The sequence below is a fragment of the Nicotiana tabacum genome, chromosome 24 (genome assembly GCF_000715075.1).
Source record: "Nicotiana tabacum cultivar K326 chromosome 24, ASM71507v2, whole genome shotgun sequence".
Taxonomy (NCBI): Eukaryota; Viridiplantae; Streptophyta; class Magnoliopsida; order Solanales; family Solanaceae; genus Nicotiana; species Nicotiana tabacum.
In genome coordinates this window covers 4,114,280-4,130,577 of record NC_134103.1, presented here as the reverse complement: position 1 = coordinate 4,130,577, position 16,298 = coordinate 4,114,280, and the positions used below count along the sequence as shown (strand labels likewise).

The 16,298-nt window shown below is 36.9% G+C and overlaps 1 protein-coding gene across 3 annotated transcripts; it reads left to right on the top strand.

The window, feature by feature from the left end:
- The first annotated feature begins 749 nt into the window (after window positions 1–749).
- LOC107817823 (uncharacterized) lies at window positions 750–16,187 on the top strand. Of its 3 annotated transcripts, XM_016643706.2 has the most exons (13): window positions 750–989; window positions 3,410–5,911; window positions 6,784–6,987; window positions 7,971–8,279; window positions 9,184–9,492; window positions 11,340–11,642; window positions 12,894–13,392; window positions 13,479–13,637; window positions 13,744–13,923; window positions 14,146–14,340; window positions 14,744–14,842; window positions 14,921–15,511; window positions 15,636–16,187. In XM_016643706.2, exons 2-13 carry the CDS (start codon window positions 3,411–3,413, stop codon window positions 15,993–15,995), a joined length of 5,709 nt encoding a protein of 1,902 aa, XP_016499192.1. In that variant the 5' UTR covers window positions 750–989; window position 3,410; the 3' UTR covers window positions 15,996–16,187. The 3 variants fall into 3 exon arrangements, with proteins under 3 accessions (XP_016499192.1, XP_075104589.1, XP_075104590.1); XM_075248488.1 differs by lacking the exon at window positions 7,971–8,279 and having other exon boundaries at window positions 786–989; XM_075248489.1 differs by lacking the exons at window positions 6,784–6,987; window positions 7,971–8,279 and having other exon boundaries at window positions 786–989.
- The last annotated feature ends 111 nt before the right edge of the window (window positions 16,188–16,298 follow it).

Below are 16,298 nucleotides of genomic sequence, written 5' to 3'. Positions count from 1 at the left end.
TCAAAATCCAACTGTATTTTTACTTGCACGAAAAAATCTAAAATACCCCTACATCTAACTTCCTAGATCAGTTAACTAATTAACAAATTAACAAATTTTAGTTAAAAATAAACAATATCCCCTCATCATAGATTTTACTCAAAAAGTAAGAAGATACCCCTGCATCTACCCTCCTAGATCAATTGTTGATTTTAGTTGAAAAGTCAAAGTTACCCCTGCTTCTAGCCCTTCTAGATCAATTGTAGATTTCATTCAAAAAAAGTCAAAAATATCTTAATATCTACCAAATCTGAAACAGCAGTAGTTATATAATTTTCTGGTAAATTTGGATAATGCATAATTAAAGCAAGTGTAATCAGATTCTAGCTCCATTTCATCTACTCAAAAACTCAAAAATACCCCAATATCGACCCTTTTATAGATAATCAATTGTTGATTTTACTTAATAGTAATTAAAAATTTGTGTTCTATGCCTTAACATTTATAAATTATTTACACAAACAAGTTACTTATGAGGTAATTTTGCAAAATTTTATATAATAAATATTAATTATTAATATCACAAATAATACTATAGTGTAAAGAATATTTAATCTATTGTAGATCAATTGTAGATTTCCTAGATCAATTTGTATTAGATTTTACTGTAAAAGGTCGAAAATACCCCCACATCTGCCCGCGTAGATCAATAATCAATTGTAGATGTTAGGTTAAAAGTCAAAAATACCCTTACAGCTACGCTTCCTACTAGATCCAGATGTAGTATTTCTTTTCTAACTTGGACTCATTTTTACGGTTAAACCCCAACGGGACTGTAACACAATTCATTCCCAATTCGCTCTCTTTCTTCAATTTCATGCATCAAAACATCAACAACGCATCGTGAAAACACAGATCGGATCCCGCGCTTACGGCGGAACACGGTGGAGCAGAGTCTCTTCCGTACAACATTGGCCGCTTGCCGGTTGTCACTTTCAGTTTCTCTCAAGGTATTTTAAGAAAAGAGAAAAAATACTGTTTTGATTGAGGTTTTTGATTCGTTACATCGATCTAAGGTTAATTCAGCGTAATTAAATGTGAATGTATTAGAAACCGCTATTTGTCATATCGAATTTTGTACATGCATTGTTTTTAAATTTTAACATGATTTTGTAATTAGCGGTTTTAGTTTTATAGTTTTGCTCTGTTGTCGGTAAAAAAATAAAATTTACTGTTTTGATTTGAGGTTGTGATCAATGATCCGTTTACATCGATCTAAGTTAATTTCAGTTTAATTAAATGTGTATGTATTAGAAATCTTTATTTCTTCTGTTGAATTTTGTACATGCATCGTTTCAACATGCTTGTGTACTTAACGGTTTTAGTTTTGCGCTGCTGTCGGTATAAATTTTTGTGTTTGAATTGGTGGCCAATCGCGATGATGATCTGTGTGAGTACATGTGATCTGTGATTTTTGAAGTTGACGTGAAAGGTTAATTGGATTTAATTTTAGTATTTTGTTTTTAATTTTACGCGTGAAAAAGAATAGCTTTTTGGTAATCATGTGTTGTTGGTGCCATGGAAATGCCTAATTAGTTTTGAATTCAGTCATGAGTTTGAATGAGGTTGTGAGATATGATTTTAAGTTAATAGCATAGGTTTGACTCGTAAGAAGTTTGTGTATTTTACTTGTCAATTTAGCAGCAAAAGAAAGCTCTTGGAGATGATCTGAGTAAAATGTTTTGTAAATGCGTTTTTTTGTTCATCTTTTACTTCTTTTTTTTTTTGGTATGTGATCTCGGATCTGTTTTTCAGTAAATCATCTAAAGTCAATATTAGTAGCTGTTGGCACCACAGAAACGCTTCATTGTGAATTCAATCATGAGTTTGAATGAAATTGGAAGATAGGATTTTAAGTTAATAGGCATTGTTTTGACTCGAAAGAAATTTGTGTAATTTACTTGTCAATTTAGCAGAAAAAGAAAGCTCAAGGAGATGGTCTGAGAATAATGCTTAGTACATGTGCTTTCTGGTCTGTGATATCAGATCTGTTTTTCAGTAAATCCACTGAAAGTCAATGTTAGTACTCCCTCCGTCCAATTTTATGTGATGTTTTGACTGGGAACGAAACAAGCGAGAGAGCTGACTTTGAGAAAGAAAAGGGGCGCCCCTCGCCGCAATCGAGAAACAACACTAACTGGGAAAGGCACTCTTGAAGAAGGGCCTGCCATACGTTGGGGTGAAGAAAGCTTCTTATCTTATAGGAGAGGTGCTGAAAAAGACAGTCTTCAAGAAGTGAGAAGGAATCACAAAAGAAATAGCTTTTGTCTATTTATTCATATTTGGTTGGATTCCTCGATTCATCTTATGTCTTAGATGGAATAGCCTCTTTTTCTAGCTATTGCTTAAAAGAAAGGAACACTTTTGAGACTTGTGGTCTAAAATAAGCCATAGATATCACTGATAAGAAAAAAACAGGCCATAGATATTAGTGTGGCTATAGATCATCCCATTAAGGGTAAAATAGAAAGTTTAAAATTAAATTGTTTCTAAATATAGAAATGTGTCATTCTTTTTCGGATAAATTCAAAAAGAAAGTGCATCACATAAATTGTCAGACAGAGAGAGGGAGTAGTCATCTTGAAGTAAAACTTTAGTCTGATGTGGTTCTTTTTGCTTTCTTTTTTGTTCTGTCTGGAATGTATTTTTGAGGATTTTCTGAGAATGTGCTAGGTTTAATGCCTTGTTTTTTACCATAAAATATTTAAATAAATTTTTCGCATATTCATATTTTCATCTGTTACAAAAAAGAGGTTGATAAATATTAGATAAACCTGTTTATAGCATATCCTTGTTTGTTTCAATTATGCATGATGGAACAATGTATTTCTTGACTATCCGTAAAGTGAGCCTTAATTATACTATACTTCTTAAGTCTCCAACATCCCAATCTCTCTTTTCGGGTTTGCAAACAGAACCTCTAGGTCAAGGACGAAATCCTCAAACCAATAGAAATATGATTTCTACTTCACAATTCTTATGTTAAGAAGTTATGTCTTATTCATGTGATGAAAAAGATAAGACCTAAAGGTTATCAAAAGAAAGATGAGACTTAAAGAGAAGCAAGTATCACATGCACAACCGATTCTGTGCCGCAAATCATATGGACTTGTGAAATTGGTAGGGATGGAGCTTTGGGGAACGAATGTATTGAGACATCCAAATAATTGTCAATGAATTTGGGCATTTCTAGCGCCCAGGAGTGCACTGGTTATTTAGCGCATTCAGTCTATTTCACTTAATTCTTATTTTTGAGTTTTGACGATTCAATTTCTCTTATGCATTTTGAACTGTTTTGATGGTTTACATCTGGGATAGTTTATTCTGGGGGATAAAGGATTTAAACCTAACATCATTGCTGTGGTTGTAGGATGTCTGTTGATGCTGAGTTTCCCTATGGTCCATCCATCTTAACTGACGAAAAATTGCCAGAAGTGGGGAATTCAGCTGCTCCATGCCAAAATTCATCTAGCAATGACGCTGTTGTGTTTACAAAAGAAACTTCGAACTGCCCTGCTGATAATGGTCAAATGAAACGTAATACAGTGTCAGAGATAACAGGCATTGAAGAAATGAGTGGTGAATCTGGTGGTTCAGACAAAAGTAATGATGATGAAAAATTAAGTAAAGGATGTGCAGAAGATGCAAAAGCAGATGGCAACAATGAAGACAAGTTACAAAGTGACCAAAGTGAGAACGCTGAAAATGCAGACAGTGATGGTCAAGGGGCACCGAGCATGGTCACAGAAATTAAAGGTGTCAGTGAAATAGGAGGTGATTTTAAAGGAGATGTCCAATTAGTATGTGAAGAAAGTGGCCAAACTGCAGCTAGCACTGTTATAGAGATACAAGCCGTTGAAGAAATTAAGGGTGAATCTACTGGTTCAAGGAAAAATGATAAGAGTGTGGATGCTGAAGAGACGGATATGAACAGTTCAATGGCTGTCAACCCTGTTATTGAGACAGTAGGCATGGAAGAAATGCGAGGCGAATCTAGTGACCCTCGCAGAAGTAATGATGACAGAAGTGAAGAAAGTGGGGAAGCTGAAAACGCAGACAGCAGCTGCCAAAGGGCACCTCACTCAGCCATGGAGATGACGGCATTGGAGAAAATGGGATGTCTATCTAGTTTTGTAGAGAACAGCAGCGGAGACAGGTCACAATGTGACCAAAGTGAGAATGCTAAAAATGAAGACATTAATGGTCAAGAGCCACCCAACATGGTCACCAAAATCAAAGGAATCAATGAAATTGGAGGTGATTCTGATGGTGATGTCAAATTAGCATGTGAAGAAAGTGCAGATACTGAGAAGGTAGAGAGCAATGGCCAAGCGTCACCTAGCACTGTTACAGAGATTACAGCCATTGAAGAAATTAGGCCTGAATCTAATGGTTTAAGCAAAATTGATGAGAGTGTGGATGCTGAAAAGGCTGGCAGCAACAACTCACTATCTACCGACATTGTTACTGAGATCAATGAATTAGAAGACGAGTCTAATGGTGCAGAGAAAATTAACAATTTTTCTGAGATCACTGGAATACAAGTTGAGTCTAATGGTGCAGGGGAAATAAGTGATGATAAACTAGCATGCCAAGAGAGCACAAACACAGAAAAAGGAGGTGATTCTAATGGTGATGTCAAATTAGTATGTGAAGAAAGTTCAGATACTGAGAAGGTAGAGAGCAATAGCCAAGCGGCATCTAGCACTGTTACAGAGATTACAACCACTGAAGAAATTAGGCCTGAATCTAATGGTTTAAGCAAAATTGATGAGAGTGTGGATGTTGAAAAGGCTGGAAGTAACAATTCATTGCCTACCGACATTGTTACTGAGATCAATGAATTAGAAGACGAGTCTAATGGTGCAGAGAAAATTAACAATTTTTCTGAGATCACTGGAATACAAGTTGAGTCTAATGGTGCAGAGGAAATAAGTGATGATAAATTAGCATGCCAAGAGAGCACAAACACAGAAAAAGGAGGTGATTCTAATGGTGATGTCAAATTAGTATGTGAAGAAAGTTCAGATACTAAGAAGGTAGAGAGCAATATCCAAGCGGCACCTAGCACTGTTACAGAGATTACAACCATTGAAGAAATTAGGCCTGAATCTAATGGTTTAAGCAAAATCGATGAGAGTGTGGATGTTGAAAAGTCTGGTAGTAACAATTCATTGGCTACCAACATTGTTACTGAGATCAATGGATTAGAAGATGAGTCTAATGGTGCAGAGAAAATTAACAATGTTTCTGAGATCACTGGAATACAAGTTGAGTCTAATGGTGCAGAGGAAATAAGTGATGATAAACTAGCATGCCAAGAGAGCACAAACACAGAAAAAGGAGGTGATTCTGATGGTGATGTCAAATTAGTATGTGAAGAAAGTTCAGATATTGGGAAGGTAGAGAGCAATGGCCAAGCGGCACCTAGCACTGTTACGGAGATTACAGCCATTGAAGAAATTAGGCCTGAATCTAATGGTTTAAGCAAAATCAATGAGAGTGTGGATGCTGAAAAGGCTGGTAGCAACAGTTCACTGGCTACCGACATTGTTACTGAGATCAATGGATTAGAAGATGAGTCTAATGGTGCAGAGAAAATTAACAATGTTTCGGAGATCACTGGAATACAAGTCGAGTCTAATGGTGCAGAGGAAATAAGTGATGATAAACTAGCATGCCAAGAGAGCAAACACACTGAAAATGCAGACAGCCAAATTCAGAGTGTATCCAATGTGGTCAGTGAAATCAAAGGAACTGAAGATATAGAAGGTGAATCTGATGTCGCAGAAAAAAGGACTGATGGAAACTCAACCTGTGGAGAAAGGAAGGATGCTGAAGCAATGAATAGTGGCAGTCCAGTTTATACAGGGTGCGTTCCTAGCCATTTAAATGTTTTTTCGCCTTAATCTTTCATTTGGCATGATTTAGTAAAAGCAGTCTCCATACCTGCTTGTTACCCCCCCCCCCTCCCCCTCCCACGCAAAAAAGGGACAAAGGATGTCCTTAGACTCAATTTAGTTGATTAGTACTGTTGTGAGCAGATTTAGATGGGCGAGAAATTATGCGCTCTTTTTTCTGCTAAAGTGAGATCTGTGGTCAATTAAGAAGAATATGATCAAGTCAATATCTTCAATTTTTTACTCTCCATTTTTTTTAGTAGATATGCTATTTATATTCAGGTTGCAGTGAAGTTTATGTTGCAGCCTGTAACGGGTGTCCTTATATTTGATATTATTGAGAATTCAGATACACTCTTATCTTTGAAGAACAAAAGATTTGTCTGATTCATTTCTGATCTTTTGATGAGAGGTTTTGTAGTCTGCAGACAGATATTTACGGTTCTATCCTCGGTCACCTTTTCTATTAAGAGACATGAGTGCAGGGAGGAGGCTGGAGATGTGACTTTCCCATTCATGTTTCTTCCTTCACTGTAATATGCTATTGGATGTATGTGACTTATATCCACGTTGCATTTGGTTGAAGCTTCGTTTTCAGTATAAGAATGCATACACTGGGCTTGGTACCTTTTGCATGATAGACTTGATGTTTGTTTAGTAGCTTGATATTCGGAGTGCACTGATATTTTATCTTTTTTCAAATTGAGCTAGGATTTTAAACTGATTAACCAACTTGAAGGGCTTCACATTAATTCTCTGACCGCTAAGTGATTCTATTTACTAGAAAACATAGTGATGCTGAATTTTCCCACAGTTCATCTTTTTAGCTGACATAAATTTGCAGCGTTGATTCTGTCACATCTGGAAAGGAGAGCACGAATAACCCGGTTAATGATGTTCAAAATGTGCACAACACTGTCTTCGAGACTAAATGCAATGAAGAAATTGGAAGTGCCTCTAATGGTGACAAAGATATAGATGACAAAGTGATGCACCAAAGAGATGAGGAGTCTGAAAGATTGCAGAGTGATGGTCTAGCTAGTGATGGGTGAGTTCCTAATTTCTGAAGCCCCAGTCTCCCCTTGTTAAAGACGAGACACTTAATCTGAAAATATCTCAACAGGATTTTGGATGGAAGGAAATTAATTCCCTTTGGCTGCCCTTTGTTTCTAATAAGAGGTTTCTGATTAAGTGCATGCCATCTCTGTTTGTCATTAGACGTAAACATTGAAATTCATGTTAACTTAAAGTGAGACCCATACTGATATCAGTAGATATAGCTCTTTCGTGTTAGCCGTTAATGAGAAGGCCAATATTTTAAATTGATTATTTGAATTTGTGCTCTTCCCCGAAAATAAAATCTTTTATTTTCCTGCTGAAGCAAAGTTCGTTTAGATTTTGAGTGTGATATGCATGGCCTAGCAGTCAATGAAGCTAGAATGGATTATGGGAGACCAATGTTCATATCCAGAGGAGGCAAACACCGTTAGCAAAAAAAGAAATTGGATGTGATACATTATCATCTAGGTTCTTATACATCTCTGGTCATAATTCATATTACCAAACAACATTATATTGACCAGTATGTGAATCCATATGGAAAGTTGCTGGTTAAATTTGGTTGCCTTAGTTAAATGTTTATGAACAGTGGCGGATTTAGGATTTCTAGTATATGGGTGCGCACTGCTATAAAAAAATGAGACAAATTTATTAAGTGGGAATTGATCCCTATTCCCCTTGGTAATTAACTCAACCTTCAACCAAGCGCACCATTCACCCTTCTTGGAGCACGGGTGCCAGCAGTTAATATTATACCAATTTTAGAAAATATGTACATAAAATATTTAATTTTGCGGAGAGACCATGGGTTCACGTGCCCCATATTTTTGCCTATAAATCTGCCCCTGTTTATGAAGTCCGGAATATGTTGTCTCGCTGCTTTACTATCTAGTGATCCTATATACTTCACTTAATTGGTAGATTCATTCTGGATAGCTATGTGAAGATCCTTTTATGTGTACTATGCTGTAGGATGTCCAGTGATGCTGAGTTTTCACGTGACCTGTGTATTTTAGCTGATGCTAGACTGTCTGAAGTAGAGAATTCTTTTACTTCGATCAGCAGAGACATGTCTAGCAATGATGCAATTGCGTGGGGAAATGAAACTTGTGATAGCTGTATTTCTCATGGTCAAAGTCCAGTGGGCATGGTTCAAGAGACCATTGGTAAAGAAGTAGAATGTGAATCTAACGGTGTGGACAGAAGTGGGGATGATAAATTGATGTGCGAAGAAATTGAGGATGGCAAAAGATTCAACTGCAGTAGTCTAGCTGCTGAAGGGTGAGTACATGGGTTACAAAGATAGAAATTTTTCTTTCTTCAATTGTACTGGGTGGTTGAGGATAAAAACTCGCCAAATAAAGACACATCTTTATAAAATAAATGTTTCTGGGTTGATGGTGACCTAAAGTATATAAGTCAGTAGGTTATTTTTCCCCTTTTGCTTCCCGGAACAGTCTATCCGATGCAAATTGAGAAGTAGTATTAAGTAATGAACGTATCTTCTTTTGTATCTGTTGTTCATCTGTAATCATGCGACTTACAGTCTTTAATGCACATACAAATATGGTATGTATATGTGATTGATATGCAAATTAGTTATTAGGTTCAGAATTGTGAATTAGTATATTCAGTAATGGCAATTACATTCTACTTAGACATGAATGAAGTGGGAAAAGGCAAGTAAATATAATGACGACCCAAAACCAAAAGAGAAAGGATCAATTCCTCTTGTCTCGTTTGGGGGGGGGGGGGGATTGAGTGTGATGGTTTTTTAGGGAGGGGGACGAGCACAGTCCGGGTTGAGTACGCGTGTGTGTCTGTGTGTATGTGTAGATAGGTAAATGGGATAAGGGCATATACTACCACATTGTCAAACCGTAATAGCTCGAGGCCATCCTCTTCTCCGTGATGAATAATTCACATAGACTATAGTCCAAGGCTCTAGGTAATTAATATCCACTATTCTAGTCGAGCAAGAAAAGAAACTAAATCTTGGGTTGCAATCCAATCTCTCAATTCTCGACTTATTCCAGGTTAATTAGCAGATAAATGTATTAAGTAATAGTTAATGCTCTTGGAAGAAGAATACTTTTCTTGCTTGTTTAAAAATGGTCTTCATTTACTAATAGTTTATTTAGAGTTGAATAAACTCAGTGTTTGACTATTTGCTCTTGTGATGTAGGATGTCTTGTAATGCTGAGTTTTCCCAAAGCCTATCTACTTTCGCTGATTCAAACTTTTCTGAGGTGGGTAATTATTGTGCTTCAAGTACTAAAGACATGTCTAGCAACGATGCTTTTGGGGCCAAAAATGAAGCTTTGTATAACTGTGCTGATGATTCTCAACTGGGACCTAACTTGGTCAGAGAGGGTAGTGGAGTTGAAAATTTGGAAGGTGTATCGAATGGTGCGGACAACAGTATTAACAACGGAATACTTTACGAGAACTGCGCGGATACTGAAAAATCGCACATCGGTTCAGATAATGTGGGGTACGTTTCGAACTATCTGAACATATACCGTTTACGCAATTAATGATATAATCTATGCAGATAGAAGAGGCTATCATAGTGTAATCTGTACGTTTTTGGGTAATATTATTATTCCCCTTTTTGCTGTCTTATTTGTTCCTTTGATTTGAATAAGAAAGTTTCAGAGATAGTGGATTGTCTGTTTTTCTTGTGTGCTATTTATCCGAACTTTTAATAACCCCAATCTCTCTCGATAGCTAAGTTGGTCTCTTGGTCGCTCTTGAATATTTAAACTCACAATTGCCCTCAAGTTCCACTTTTAATTCATAGGACTAAATTGGTCTTTCTTCCACACTCCACTTTCCAACTCTCAATAAGCCACTGAACATCGAGAATACTTTTGGCATTGGGATGGCTTTTCCGTCCATTTCCTTTAGATAAACAAGGAGGATTCTATCATAAGTTGTTCCCTCCAAGAAAAAAATTGCAGCAGCAATAAATCCATGATTGATTATTTGTAGAAGGCCTCCATTAAGTCCCTTATCAATTATGTTACTTCTTCCTACAATTATGAAACCCATATGAAGAACTCCTATGTCTATTTTTTTTCCTTAAAGAAGTTTTAAAGATATTGTTTTTTTGAAATTATTTAGGGTCTATCGGAAACAGGAGATTAATAAAACAGAAAGTATCATAGTACGTTGTCCTTTCCTGTCCGTGCACTGTTTTTCTTTGCTCGTGTATATGAAAGAATTTTGGGTAATTGGGAGTCTCTCTGCCCTTCCGGGGTAGGGGTAAAGCTGCGTACATCCTACCCTCCCCAGACCCCACTTGTGGGATTACACTGAGTTGTTGTGTTGTTGTTGTTGTTGTTATTATTAGCAATTTATATTTAATAAAAATAAAACTATTTTTTTAGACATATACACTCGCATCGAGTGTCCCTATATTAGTTTGAATATTAATGAGGTTGCATGGTGTTTACATTAGCTGGAATCCTCATGATTTAGATAATAAACCTTTGTTTTCTAGTTATTCAAGCCAAGTATCATTCATCCGTTGTTTCATGAATGCTCCTGTTGAAAGAAGAAATTTATTTATTTATTGCCTATGCTATTTTATTCTTTTTATACTAAAAAAATACAATTATGGGCGGTTACTTTGGCAATTACGGTTGGTATTTTGCATGGAAAATCAGCTTTACTCTCTTCAATATGGGAACCCACATTGATCACTGGTATAATATTGGTTGTCTCAAGGAAGTCCTTTTATTCATCGGCTTATAAGGGCTACCTACTTACCTTATACAGTCCTGTGAATTTATTTGTGCTTATATTGTTCATCTTTTTTACCGATAAAAAAGTTGGCAAATATGCACAGCATACCAAATGTTTCTTTTGGAGAACTCAATATGCTTTTACTGCTATATAAGCCCTTTTCAGCATACCTATTTCTTAGTGCAAGCATATGTAGTTTAACAAATAGGTACTGTCCATGTTGATGGTCCCACAATCTTGTGTTTTTATATTAAACCAAGGAATTAATGTTTCAATTTGAGGGGATTTGCTTCCATAATCACTTATCAGTTTCACCAGAAGTTTGTTCTTGTCTTTATAATTAGGTCCCTATATAGGGGAATTTTCTTTAGTTTTATGTTCTTGTAGTATCCTAATTTCTTCTTGTGATTTGATGTTTGATGCTAATGGGTTGTTGAATTTGTCATGTCCAGGAATGCAATGCTTTAGTTAGTTTACCATGTCATCTTGTTATTTTTGCTTGTCTTTTTGTCATTTATGGTATGTTGGAATTTCCATTGCTGTATATTTTATGGAGACAACTAACTAAGCTGCTTATTGTTCGTCTTGTAGGGTGCATGGTGATGCTGAAGTTCCCATTGACCAGTCTGTTTTAGCTGATGTAAAATTGTGTGAAGTTGGGAACTCTTCTGCTTCAAGTATTAAAGATGTGTGTCGCGATGTTGTATCTGGAAATACTTTGAATGAGCCCGTTCATGACAGTAAAATGGTGCCCATGCCAAATACGGCTATAGAGTTCACTGGCATTAAGAAAGAAGAAGGTGAATCTAGTGTTGCAGACCAAACCAGTGATGACAAATTTTTACATGAAAGTGAGGATGCTGAAAAACCACCGAGCACAAATATTGATGAAAGGTGAGCATCTGACTATCTGAACAGTTAATAGAGGATTTTCCTAAAAGTAAAAATAATCCCCTTTTGCTGGATAAAACTATCTGAAACAAAAGCAAAGTGTTTTTGGTTTTGCAGAACCTTCCTTTCCTTTCATGACTTTGGCAGTTAAGAAACTTAATCTTACTTATCTCCAGGTTGAATAGAAGTTTAAGTTGATTGAATTAATAAATAAAACATGGTTTTGGTTCTAAAACTTGCACAGTTTGATGAATTATTGTGTTTTCCTGAGAAAGCTAATTTAATCCTGCTTGCTGGCGAACCTATTTTGAAACAAGCCAACTTTTTTTTTTCCCTTTAGATCCATCCTTTAAATTTCCATGTGTGGTAAAAGTTTAAGTTGATTGAATTTCTGAGGTCAACACGGTTCTGGTAATAAAACTTGTTTCTTTCATTAACAATAAACCTTTTACAGTTAATTTCATCAAAAATAAAACTTTTTAGTTTACTGATTCTGGTGAAAAAGTGTTCATCAGCAACTCAACTAATGCTCCTCTCAGGAGAGGTTTCTGTTTCTCATGCTTGTGAACTATTTTTTCTGAATTTTGAGGTGAAATAGTTGATGCTCTGAGCACATGAGTATCAAATGGTCATGGCAGCAATGTCAGTCATGGTTCCAGTGCATTAATTTGCAGCAGCGTATTGAGGTAGACCAGCAATGCACTTTAGGCTGCCTTTTGACCTTTTAGTTTTCAGTGATGAATGTTAATATCTTTTCAATTTTGAGTTTTCTTAATTACAGTAGTTAAGTTCTATATTTTATCTACATAGCTGGGCCGGTTTCCGCAGAAGAAGCAAGCAAAAGGCGTGGAAGTTCGCCCCATTAGCTCTCATGTGGATAGTTTGGGGAGAGAGAAATAGGAGAGTTTTTGAGGGGATTGAGTCTTCTTTTTCACAACTTAAGAATAGCCTTTTATCTTTGATCGCTTTTTGGTGCACCCATATAGCACCTACTTGTGTAGAAGATTGGGTGTCTTTTGTAGAGAATCATGTTCTGATGTAAATTCTCTAATTTTTGGTATACTTCTTCTATTCGGGAGTTTTTTTCTCCCTTTTGATTAATACAACTTACCTTATCAAAAAAAAGTTCTATATTTTTATCTGCTTGTTTAGTTATATTATTTTTTATATGTGTTTCTTTTAACTTATGGGTTGTTTTTCAAATGATTATCACGTTTAGAAAGTTTAAGGTTTCATCTGCTCTTATGATTGTAGGATGTCTGGCAATGCTGAAATATGCCATGATCAGGCTACTTTGGCTGACTTAGAGTTGTCTGTAGCGGGAAATACTTCCGCTCCAAGCACTAGAGATGTTCCTAGCAATGATGCTGTGACATTTGGGAACGAGACTTTGACTCGCCCAATCGAAATTGATCAAGAGTCAGCCAACATGAGCATAGAGATTGCAGGCGCTGAAGAAACGGGAGGTGGTTCAGACAGGAGTAATGATGACAAACTAATGTGTGAACAAGGTGGGGATGCTGAAATTTCAAGTACTAGTGATTTGTTGACCACTTCGGCTGAGTGTTCCTCTGTGGACGCTGTGGCTGTAAGGGATATGAATGCGAGTGCAGCAAAGGGATTTAACTTCCTGATAAGGATGCCAAGATTTGATGATGAAAAACTCCGAGAATGTATCAGAGTAGCTGAGCTAAATGTTGATGAGAAGACGCAACACAGGGATGCCTTTAGACAAAAAATCCGAAACAAAAGAGTGTGTCTCCAATTTTCAATAATATTTTTTAATCTCTTTATTGTGGCTTGGTAAACCTTAGTAGGAAATGCCTTTTTAATGAGCAGGCCAATTGCCAAACTCATGGTGCTGAATTTGAAGCTGCCAAAACTCAAGAGAGAGATGCTAGAAAGCAAGTTAGGACAAAACGTGCAGAGATCTCAACTCTTCAAGATGTGATTGATAAAGCAAAGAATGCAGTTGCCATTGATGAGATTGATAATAGGGTATGGATTTGTGACAACCCAGTAAAAAGATTTAATCAGCAAACTGGAGTGTTTTGTTTCTGTTCTGTGAATTTGTTATTTATGTTGCATGATCTATTCCCTGCAGATTTGTAATATGGAACACATTATTGGGCATGAAACACTACCTTTGAAGGAGGAAAAGCTCCTAATTCGTGAAATCAAGCAACTAAAGCAGCTTCGTGGACAGATTTCATCCAACATTGGTAGGCAGGATGAAGTGCAGAAGGCTCTGGATGAGAGAGATGTAAACGAAGAACAATTGAGGGTGGGCCCACTAAGATGCCTTAATGTTCCACTGAGTACAACCTTCTACTGCTTATCATAAATATAATTGATATCAAGTGGTGTCAATAACATTGCGCATTGAAGAGTAGTATTGGATGCCTGACAGCAGCAATTTTTTGGTCAAGCTGTCACTTTTTGCTACTTAGTGTTATGATTTTCTTTTCCTTTTAATTTGCGTTAACCTGGAGACAAATGTGTGCAGATCTTGAAGAAAGAACTTGATAACCTTAAAATCAAGGCCTCAAAAGCTGAAACGATTGCGATGGCAGCTAGCCGAAAATATGAAGATGAGAGTCGAAAGCTCAAAGAATTGCAAGCGCAGTTTAAAGCTGCAGATGATATCCGACAAGAAGCATATGAAGAATTGCGGAATTTAAAAAAGGGATTCTATGAGAAGGTTTGTAACCACATCCGAGTAGATTGAACCTTGAACTGTTATAGTCTGTTCTCAGGATCCGATACTCTCTTCTTCTGACCTAGGGGCTCCAATGATAGAGAAACTTATTTCTACAGTTTTTACTTCACAATACAACCACAAACATTTTTGCTTCCCAAGTTATGCCTACACTGGGTTAGTTAATGCTTGAAGCTGGCGGGCTTTTGACTTTTTTTCTATTACGTGCAATTTTGTTGGCTAGTACAAGTTCTCTGGTCCTGTCATTTATTTATTTATTTTATTTTATTTTATTTTCTATGGTTGCATAATTCTAGAGATTAGATAATTTACTGTTCAACTGAAAAACGAAAATCATATTTGACTGGCAAAATTTTACCGGATCACATAATGCCTGAAAATGCAGAATGTTCATTTCCGGACATACAAGGATGAAGCGACTTTGGCTAGTGATCATGCACGAAAGAGAGAAATGGAGGCTCTTAATCACCTCTGTGTGAATCAGGTTGGTCAGCAACTTTATTCTTGAGTTGTCTTCCAGTGAAATTCCACTTTCGCTTCTGTCTAATAGTTACTCTGTCAGGTCGAAAGGTACATGGAACTTTGGAATAAGAATGCTGAGTTCAGAAAGGAGTACATCAGGTGTAATACAAGAAGTACGTTGAGGAGATTTGGGACCTTGGATGGTCGTACACTTGGCCCTGATGAGGAGCCAACTGTACTTCCCAGTTACATGGAGCAAAGAGTTGCTAGGCTGGTTGCTCGTGTAGATAAAGTTAATTTTGTGTCACAAGCTCCGGTCTCTCAGCAAGAAAAGCAAGCAGTACTTTTAAAGGATGAAATTAAGGATGACAAAATCACGCTGCAAGCAGCAGAAAAAATGAATCCGATTGAGAAAATGAAAGAAGAAGCTCCGAAACCAATTCAAAGAGAGATGAGTGTGGTTGATGAGCCAAAAGAGGCCGAGCAACTGCAAACTGCTCAGGAGCTGGAGGCTGCTAGAAAGGAGGAGGAACAGAGGAAGCGTGAGGAAGCAGCCAGGTTGAAAGAGCAACGGCGGTTGGAGGAGATTGCAAAGGCTAAGGAGGCATTAGAAAGGAAAAAACGCAATGCAGAAAAGGCCCAACTGAGGGCTGAATTACGAGCCCAGAAGGAAGAAGAACAGAGACTGAAGGTAAATCTTCAGTTATTTCGAAGCAGATTTTTGGTTTTCTTTCACACATCCTATGAATTAATAGGATCATCTCAATAAATTATCATTTATGCACGAAGTTTAAATCATATCTTATTTCATACAGGAGAAGGAGAAAAGGCTGCGGAAGAAGGAAAGGAAGAAGGGTGCTGTAGGTGAAACACAGACCGAAACTAATGATGGTGAAACTGCTTTGGTTTCCACCAGCCCGAGAGAAACTGTCAAGGAGCCGGAGGCTGCTGAGAATCCTCAAACGACCACTAAGAAGCCTCAGAAACCATCTCAATATACAAAGCAGATCAAGACAAAATCCACCATTCCTCCCCCGCTTCGCAACAGAAGTAGAAGGAAATTGCAGCAGTGGATTTGGTTAACTATTTCTTGCTTGGTTGTTATTGCTCTATTTTTTCTAGGAAACATTGGCTTCTTCACCAATTTGAAGCAGCGAGGAAGCCCGAGATTTTAGTGCCTTAACCTTGTTGGTTTTGGCTCGGTGTGAGACAGATTGCTTTATTTTACAGATGGAATAGGCCATTCTTTTACTCTATACATATAGTGTTGGTTCATCATAGTTTTGAACATTTTTGGTTCTTATTAGTAGTGATAAGACGTTTTAAAACAACAGATATAACATTTTCATATTGGTATTTATTGCAAACCATATGTGTAATAATCTTATTGATTGCCTTGCTTGCTTAATTATCCTGCTAAATGGTAGTACTGAGTTTAACGGTAAAGGGTTATCGGCATCGAAGTACAACAACAACAA